At 55.4% G+C, this 8475-nt stretch overlaps 1 protein-coding gene across 1 annotated transcript; it reads left to right on the forward strand.

Annotated features, from left to right (window-relative positions):
* The first annotated feature begins 2526 nt into the window (after positions 1-2526).
* Positions 2527-8141, forward strand: TSPAN16 (tetraspanin 16). Its single transcript, XM_029585756.1, has 7 exons — positions 2527-2583; positions 3532-3738; positions 4532-4606; positions 5257-5364; positions 6288-6425; positions 6704-6787; positions 8036-8141. The coding sequence occupies exons 1-7, from the start codon at positions 2527-2529 to the stop codon at positions 8090-8092; spliced, it is 726 nt and encodes a 241-aa protein (XP_029441616.1). The 3' UTR covers positions 8093-8141.
* The last annotated feature ends 334 nt before the right edge of the window (positions 8142-8475 follow it).

The raw sequence follows: 8475 nt of genomic DNA on the forward strand, positions 1-8475 counted from the left end.
GGTCAGAGGAGAGGGGGTCCCTCGGTCTGTGCTGGGGTCAGAGGAGAGGGGCTCCCTCGGTCTGTGCTGGGGTCAGAAGAGAGGGGCTCCCTCGGTCTGTGCTGGGGTCAGAGGAGAGGGGCTCCCGCGGTCTGTGCTGGGGTCAGAGGAGAGGGGCTCCCTCGGTCTGTGCTGGGGTCAGAGGAGAGGGGCTCCCTCGGTCTATGTTGGTGTCAGAGGAGAGGGGCTCCCTCGGTCTGTGCTGGGGTCAGAGGAGAGGGGCTCCCTCGGTCTGTGCTGGGGTCAGAGGAGAGGGGCTCCCTCGGTCTGTGCTGGGGTCAGAGGAGAGGGGCTCCCTCGGTCTGTGCTGGGGTCAGAGGAGAGGGGCTCCCTCGGTCTGTGCTGGGGTCAGAGGAGAGGGGCTCCCTCGGTCTGTGCTGGTCCGGGCAGGTGCACCTGTAAAGCTCTCCGCCAGCTATAGCTGAGATCCTGCTCCTAAGCAACAGCCTGAGGTCGTGCAGAAGCAGCACGGGAAGATCACAAACAAGAAAACACTGCAAGTGAGAGAGCTCCAAGCTCCTCCGAGTAGGCTTAGGTGAAACAAATACAAACAGCAGAATGAGGGCTTTACACGGTTGGGAAAAAAACCAAAATTGATTCCTGCAAAAAAAACAACTTTGGCCTTAGAATGTAATGGGGAATTTTTCTCAGAACAGGCGGGACCTGCAGCCAGGGCTCCTTGATCCAGTCCCAAAGTAATACACCAGGTTGGAAGAGAAGACGGGTTAAATGCTGTGCAGGACTCTGCTCTCTCTTCCTTTTCTTTCTCAGGAAGGGAGGGATATTGCCCGGCTGACTGGGGCTGCATTGGCTGCAGGCATCCAGAAAGCACCTTTATTTGTAATGAATAACTCCCGGATCTGCGGTCCCGACCTTTCCGTCCCCGGATCACTGCAACCCTCCTCAGAATGATCCCAGTGCCCTCGGGTCTCCTGAGTGTGGCAAAGGGATAAGGCGACTTTACTTTACTAATAATGAACAGCGTTTATAGAGGTGCCGAGTGAGCCGAGAGAGGGGCTTTCAGGCCAGGCCTCCCCCCCTCATCCTGGTGCTCTCTGGTTCCCGTAGCGCTGAGCTCCTTAGGTGGAAGCAGGGACTACAAGGACCACAGTGCATGAGGACCAGCCTTGCTCCTTAGCAGCAGTGACCTAGCGAGCCATGAATGTGCATGCATAGGAAGGTGCATGCATGGGAAGGTGCATGCATGGGAGACAGCCGTGCAGATGTGTTCTGGATCTCCTGAATCCCTGACTGGAGGGGGCTCAGCATGACAGCTGTGCAGCTCTGCCCGTCCCAGTGACCTGCGAGCCATGAATGTGCATGCATGGGAAGGTGCATGCATGGGAGACAGCCGTGCAGATGTGTTCTGGATCTCCTGAATCCCTGACTGGAGGGAGCTCACCATGACAGCTGTGCAGCTCTGCCCGTCCCAGTGACCTGCGAGCCATGAATGTGCATGCATAGGAAGGTGCATGCATGGGAAGGTGCATGCATGGGAGACAGCCGTGCAGATGTGTTCTGGATCTCCTGAATCCCTGACTGGAGGGGGCTCACCATGACAGCTGTGCAGCTCTGCCCATCCCAGTGACCTGCGAGCCATGAATGTGCATGCATGGGAAGGTGCATGCATGGGAGACAGCCGTGCAGATGTGTTCTGGATCTCCTGAATCCCTGACTGGAGGGGGCTCACCATGACAGCTGTGCAGCTCTGCCCGTCCCAGTGACCTGCGAGCCATGAATGTGCATGCATGGGAAGATGCATGCATGGGAAGGTACATGCATGGTAAGGTGCATGCATGGGAAGGTGCATGCATGGGAAGGTGCATGCATGGGAGACAGCCGTGCAGATGTGTTCTGGATCTCCTGAATCCCTGACTGGAGGGGGCTCACCATGACAGCTGTGCAGCTCTGCCCGTCCCAGTGATCTGCGAGCCATGAATGTGCATGCATGGGAAGGTGCATGCATGGGAGACGGCCGTGCAGATGTGTTCTGGATCTCCTGAATCCCTGACTGGAGGGGGCTCACAGTGACAGCTGTGGGAAGCCGCTGCCCTTCCTGGGGTGCTAAGCGCATACCTTACAAACTCCCACGATGCCCCACGGAGTCACCCGGCCTCATAGCTCCGAGCTGCTCAGCACTTGGGCTGTGGTGAGAGAGGGGCAAAACCTGCAGTGCTTTGACCTCTGCTTTATGAAACTGGTCCTCGAGCACTGGCAGAGGCTCTTCTCTTTGGATAAGACGGGGAGGGGGTGATTTCTTTTGAAACCAGAAAGCCCCACCTCGAAGGGGACTCTCTGCCTTGCCTTCTCCAACTTGGGGGGGTCCCTCCTACACCTATGGGGCCCCCTATACTTGCTTTCCTGGCCCTGCGTGCAGGGGCCCAGTAGATGCAGGAGGGGCCCTGGGATGGAGAAGGCAATGCAGAGTCCCCTTCTGAGGGGCCCCTGTTAACCCTTTCCTGTCTGTCTTGTAGGTGACGGAGTAACATGGGGTGCGTCTCCTTCCTGAAAACCATGATGTTCGTCTTCAATGGTGTCATATTTGTAAGTGAGAACTGGCTCGGGGTGGGGTCCCTGGGCCAAACCGTCACCATTCAGCCGCTACCAGGTGTCTCTTCATGCCACCGCCCTCCACCTTCCACCCATCAAACCCCCATCCATTGAGCTTCTGGGTGCACTTCCATTAGCACAGCCCGGCCCCCCTCGTGCTCCTTGGCAAACAGAAAAGCAGGGACATCGAATGTCACCATGCAAAGGGACGCGAGCCGAAGGTCCAGGCCCACACTCTCCCTCCCATAATGTGGGTCTTGCCCGCCCCCTTAACTGTTCAGGCAGCAGTTCTTGCCTATTTATATTATCATAAAGCTTTGGGGTTAGGTAATATGGAGGGGGGGTGGGAGCTGGAGGTGAGCTAAGTAGGGGATGTGTGTGCACATCTGCCCAAGAGAGCAGAGCCCAACTCTGACCCGCTAGGGAATGATGTCCTACGGCTGCTCAAGCTTCTGAAGCCAGAAGCGTGGACCAGAATAGCAACGCGGCAAATGGTGGCAGGAAAAGACCAAAAATGGCCTGTCCTGTCTGCACATCTCTTTTGTTGGCCGTGCGCAGAAATTTCCCAAATGCAACCCGACCCCAGTTCCCCCCCCTCGGGTCTTCCACCTGATCTCTCGCCCTGCTCTCCTATCTGTCCCAAGCATGGCCGAGTCCATCACGGCGTTCACACCGCCGCAGACCCAACCACGGGGAGATCAGTGCGGAGAGCGTGCGCTGCGTGAGCTTTGCACGAACATGTACAGGTGCCTCCTGCGGAACATCCCGGGAAGGGTCCGATTCACCAGGGGGGAAAATAAGACTTGCTGCCTTTACTCCAGGAAGATCCCTGGCCTGGTTTTATTTGCAAGCAGCCACCACTGTAGTTCTGTAAGGAACGGCTGGCTGGAGAGACCCAGACTGCAGTGTCCAGAGCTGATCCCGGTGTCTTTCCGCTCACAGGTTGGAGGGATTGCAGTGCTGGGCATCGGAGTCTGGGTGAAGGTGGACGGGGGCTCTTTTGTGAAGATCCTGGGGGCCGCAGTACCACAGCTGACGCAGCTGGTAAATGTGGGGTATCTCTGCATCGCCATCGGAGCCTTCCTCCTGCTCATGGGGTTCCTGGGCTGCTGTGGAGCAGTGAAGGAGAACAGGTGCATGCTGATGCTGGTGAGTTCTAGCCCTCAGCGTTTTACAGCGACTCTGTGTGTGTGCGAGACCTTAGGGCGAGTCAATACATCCCCCTGGGCATCAGTTCTAATCCCCAGCTCTGTCACTGACTCTCTGTGTGGGACCTCGGGGAGAGTCACTTTTTCCCCCTGTGCCTCAGCTCTAATCCCCGGCTCTGTCACTGACTCTCTGTGTGTGACCTCAGGGTGAGTCACTTTATCCCCCCTGTGCCTCAGCTCTAATACCCGGCTCTGTCACTGACTCTCTGTGTGTGACCTCAGGGGGAGTCACTTTATCCCCCTGTGCCTCAGCTCTAATCCCCGGCTCTGTCACTGACTCTCTGTGTGTGACCTCAGGGTGAGTCACTTTATCCCCCTGTGCCTCAGCTCTAATCCCCGGCTCTGTCACTGACTCTCTGTGTGGGACCTCAGGGAGAGTCACTTTATCCCCCTGTGCCTCAGCTCTAATCTCTCCCCAGCTCTGTCACTGACTCTCTGTGTGTGACCTCGGGGGGAGTCACTTTATCCCCCTGTGCCTCAGCTCTAATCCCCGGCTCTGTCACTGACTCTCTGTGTGGGACCTCAGGGAGAGTCACTTTTTCCCCCTGTGCCTCAGCTCTAATCCCTCCCCAGCTCTGTCACTGACTGTGTGTGACCTCAGGGTGAGTCACTTTATCCCCCCACCCCTGTGCCTCAGCTCTAATCCCTGGTATAGGCCCCAGGCTCCCACTATCCCACAGAACCAGGTATTTGGAATGGGAGGGCATTTTCTAATCACTCTCCCTTCCCTGCAGTTCTTCATCATCATTCTGGTCATCTTCATAGCAGAGGTAGCGGGAGCTGTGGTGGTCCTGGCCTTCTCTGCCGTGGTAAGTCACCGGGAACGCAGAAGGGTGGCTCAGCGAGCGTGCGTGGAGGCTGCTGGCCTTTGATGACCCCTGTTTTCACTCTTTTTGATAGGTTTGCTATTTTGCTTCAGATGTTTGGATGCAGTGACCCTTTTAATCCCACGCTTCTTATTCTATGGTTTGCTGTTCTGCTTGCTGCGTTGTGATCCCTTGGATATTTTCACATTATGCTGATATTTGAATGCGTTAAATGTATTTGATATACTGCCTTCAGCGGTGTGGAAAAGAAAGAATGTAATTTCCACAGTAAATATGCATGAGAGAGATTTGCATGCAGTGGAGGCACCACATGAAAATCTCTCCCATCGATACGCATTGAGGAGATCCTGAAAACCTGTGGGGCACTCGAGGAGCAGGTTGAGAACTGCTGCACTAGATGATCTTAGCAGCTAAAGGACCCCTTCTGAGAGGTATCAGGATGATCGGATCCTGGTTTTCCCCCCTCCTTTCCCCCTCTCTTTCTCCCCCTAGCTCCAGCTTCCCTAAAAAGCCAATAGACGTCCTGGGGTGAGTGGGTGGGAGGAAGCCAGGGTCACCTGAAGCACGGGGATCCTGATCTCCCCCTGCCAGCGCCGCTTCTCACCCGCTCTGTCATCTCTTCCTCCTCCCAGTCCCAGATCTTCCTGGAACACGTGAACGACTGGGCCTTGAAAAGCCTGAGAGAGGACTACGGGATGGAACCTGAGATTACCACCATCTGGAACGCCACAATGAAGGAGGTGAGAGGAGAGAGGGGCTGATCATGCAGGGCAGGGGGACCTGCTCCAGTGTCACCCACACACACCGGCATGTACTTTCAAGGAGGCTGGCTGAGTTTAGTTTGTTTATGTAATTAATCGCCTTTCTAATAAATAAAATCAAAGCCATGTGCAATAAATATCAGTAAAAAAAAAATCATAAACACAATAAAATCAGTATAACTGATAAAGGCACCTGCCTATAAACTATGATAGCTACATTATATTAATTTTAGCAGATACGACAAGAACAAAACAAGGCAAGGACAGCTCATTATAAAAGCTTGAACAAACGATGAAAGTTTTAATCTGTTTCCTAAACTTCCCATAGGCAGAGCACCCAAAGCAAGGACTTTCACTATAGAGGTGCGGAGTGAGAAGCTGGGCTCTCGAACTCCCTGCCATCTAATCTCCCTAGGGGAGGGAAACCTCACAGGTTCTCTTGTTGGAGAGATGGGTAACAGACAGGAAGGTTAGAGAGGTGGGGGGGGGGGGGGGGGGAAGAGAAGCCCCCCCTGGGCAGACACGAGATCCTCAATCTTATCCTGGAAACAACTGGAAGCGCTTCGGGGATGGAGAACATGGGTCCTACCTGTTCCCAAAAACCTACTCTGCCGCAGGGTTCTGTAAAATCCGAATCCTTTTCAAAGAGTGCGAGGGCTATGCCTTGATAAAGAGCATTGCAGTGGTCTAGGCGACCGCTTACCAAGCAACGAATAAGAGTTTTCAGATCACCTAGATCCAAAAAAAAAAAAAAAAAAGGATGCGGCCTTCGATTAAGGCCTAAAAAAAATAAAAAAAAACTTATGCTAGAGGTTTGGGGAGTGAATGAAAGATTCGAATCAATCATAAGCCCCCCAGCCTGAATCTTTATTCATTTTTTTTGTCTCTCTCTCTCATGCCAGCTGAAGTGCTGCGGGTTCAACAGCTACACGGATTTCAAGAACTCGTCCTTCTCCAGTATGGCCAACAACAGCTACCCCCTTCCCTGCTGCTCTAGCAAGGACCCCTGCAGGGAAACGACCATCGACCCGGAGGTGAAGGTAAGGGCAGCGGCGGGGGACAGCAGGGACGACCGCCCCGGTCAATACACGCCGCAGCCCGGTCAGCCAGCGTGCACGCAGCTAGGCAGCGCATTCACCCAGCGCAGCGCGCCAAGGAAGGGCAGACCAGTGGTGCCCGAGCCACCTCGCCCTCCCGCGCTCTGGCACAGAGAGAGCAAGTAAACAAGCAAAAGCCGGTCCTTAGAGCAGTCGTTCCGGGTAGTCCCTCGCACAGCTAAATGCACCGACGCCCTGTGCTTTCCCCCCCCCCCTTCTAGGGCTGCTATCTGGCGTTTCAAGTCTTCCTGAACAAAAATGGGAAAATTGTTGGCGGCGTGGCACTGGGGATTTGTGCACTAGAGGTAAAGCTGAATGTATTTCCGCGGTGCCGTTCTCTCTTCTGCCAGTCTCATTCTTCAGCTGTCTGTGCTGTGGTCCGTGCTTTGGCCGTCTCCTCTCCTGAGGCCTCTCTCCGGCTGTCTGTGCTGTGGTCCGTGCTTTGGCTGTCTCCTCTCCTGAGGCCTCTCTCCGGCTGTCTGTGCTGTGGTCCGTGCTTTGGCTGTCTCCTCTCCTGAGGCCTCTCTCCGGCTGTCTGTGCTGTGGCTGTCTCCTCTCCTGAGGCCTCTCTCCGGCTGTCTGTGCTGTGGCTGTCTCCTCTCCTGAGGCCTCTCTCCGGCTGTCTGTGCTGTGGTCCGTGCTTTGGCTGTCTCCTCTCCTGAGGCCTCTCTCCGGCTGTCTGTGCTGTGGTCCGTGCTTTGGCTGTCTCCTCTCCTGAGGCCTCTCTCCGGCTGTCTGTGCTGTGGTCCGTGCTTTGGCTGTCTCCTCTCCTGAGGCCTCTCTCCGGCTGTCTGTGCTGTGGTCCGTGCTTTGGCTGTCTCCTCTCCTGAGGCCTCTCTCCGGCTGTTTGTGCTGTGGTCCGTGCTTTGGCCTTTCCAAGCCTGTGCTCCTCCTCCTCCTCCTCCATGCTCCCTCGTCAGCTGTTTGTGCTGTGCTCCTCCTCCTCCATGCTCCCTCGTCAGCTGTTTGTGCTGTACTCACACTGGGGATGTGCAGAGGGATGACAGGTAGCCATCCTCAGAGCTGCAGGCTTTGCAGACCTAGGTCCCAGGCACCTTTCTTTTAAGGACATCGAGTCTCTTTACAAACTTTAAACTGTAATTGCTGTGCAATACAAAGGATCCCCAGTGGCCCGAGATTACATGTTTTCACTCAAGTCGCTGTGGGAGACCAACTCACAAGAGACAGTAACTCCCGATCCCCTGCGGCGCCCACAGACACGCTGGCACATGCCAGGCTGGGCCCAGAGTGCCCCTGGGAAGAGGCTCTGGGCAGGGCTGTAAGCACAGTTTGACTGCTTGGGGTGGGGGGGCCAACTCAGCACTCACCCAAAACATTTTCTTGAGGGGAGAGTGCCCCCTCCAAGCTATACCTGCAGGTGGGGGGGAATCAGACCGTGAGTCACAGCCATGCAGCCTCCACCAGAGGCAGGGGGGATCTGCCGCTGACTGGAGTTAGGATCCGGCACCTCTTCCTTCCCTCTGCTGCGGTGCATGCTTTGGCTAGTTTATTAGTTTATTGCAGACCAGGTTTGTGCTTCTTTCTCCTCTCAGCTGGCTGCGATGGTGGTCTCCCTCATCCTCTTCTATAAGATTGGGTCGAAGTCCTGACGGAGGAGGAGAGCAGCCCCCAGCCCCCGGCATCGCTCTCCCAGTGGATCCTGGACACCCGCAGACACACAGCCTGCGCCGCACTCGGCTTCTGATCTAGATAACGGGAGGTGGAGATGGGCTCTGCCCTCTTTGTAAGGCCACCTGGGAAAAGAGCCAAAGCAGCCCCGGAGGCCACGCGGCAGGAGCTCCTAAAATTAGTGGGGAAAAAATAATAATAATAAAAAAGAAAAGACACAAAACAAAGGCCTGCCGCTCTGTTTCCTTGCACAGGTTTGAAAGAGCAACCTCTTTGTCCGAGCATGGAGGATCCTTCGACAGCAGATAGGGAGAAGAGCTGCAGGGCAAACGCTGCAGACAGACTGGGCTTGATGCAATAAGGG

The sequence above is a fragment of the Rhinatrema bivittatum genome, chromosome 19 (genome assembly GCF_901001135.1).
Source record: "Rhinatrema bivittatum chromosome 19, aRhiBiv1.1, whole genome shotgun sequence".
In the NCBI taxonomy this organism is placed as follows: Eukaryota; Metazoa; Chordata; class Amphibia; order Gymnophiona; family Rhinatrematidae; genus Rhinatrema; species Rhinatrema bivittatum.

Bases quoted from the DNA above. Each gene is read 5' to 3' on its own strand.
- TSPAN16 (XM_029585756.1), top strand. From the start codon at position 2,527: ATGGGGTGCGTCTCCTTCCTGAAAACCATGATGTTCGTCTTCAATGGT. The intron at 3,739-4,531 runs GTGAGTTCTAGC...CCTTCCCTGCAG, and splicing joins ACAGGTGCATGCTGATGCTG to TTCTTCATCATCATTCTGGT. The intron at 5,365-6,287 runs GTGAGAGGAGAG...CTCTCATGCCAG, and splicing joins GGAACGCCACAATGAAGGAG to CTGAAGTGCTGCGGGTTCAA.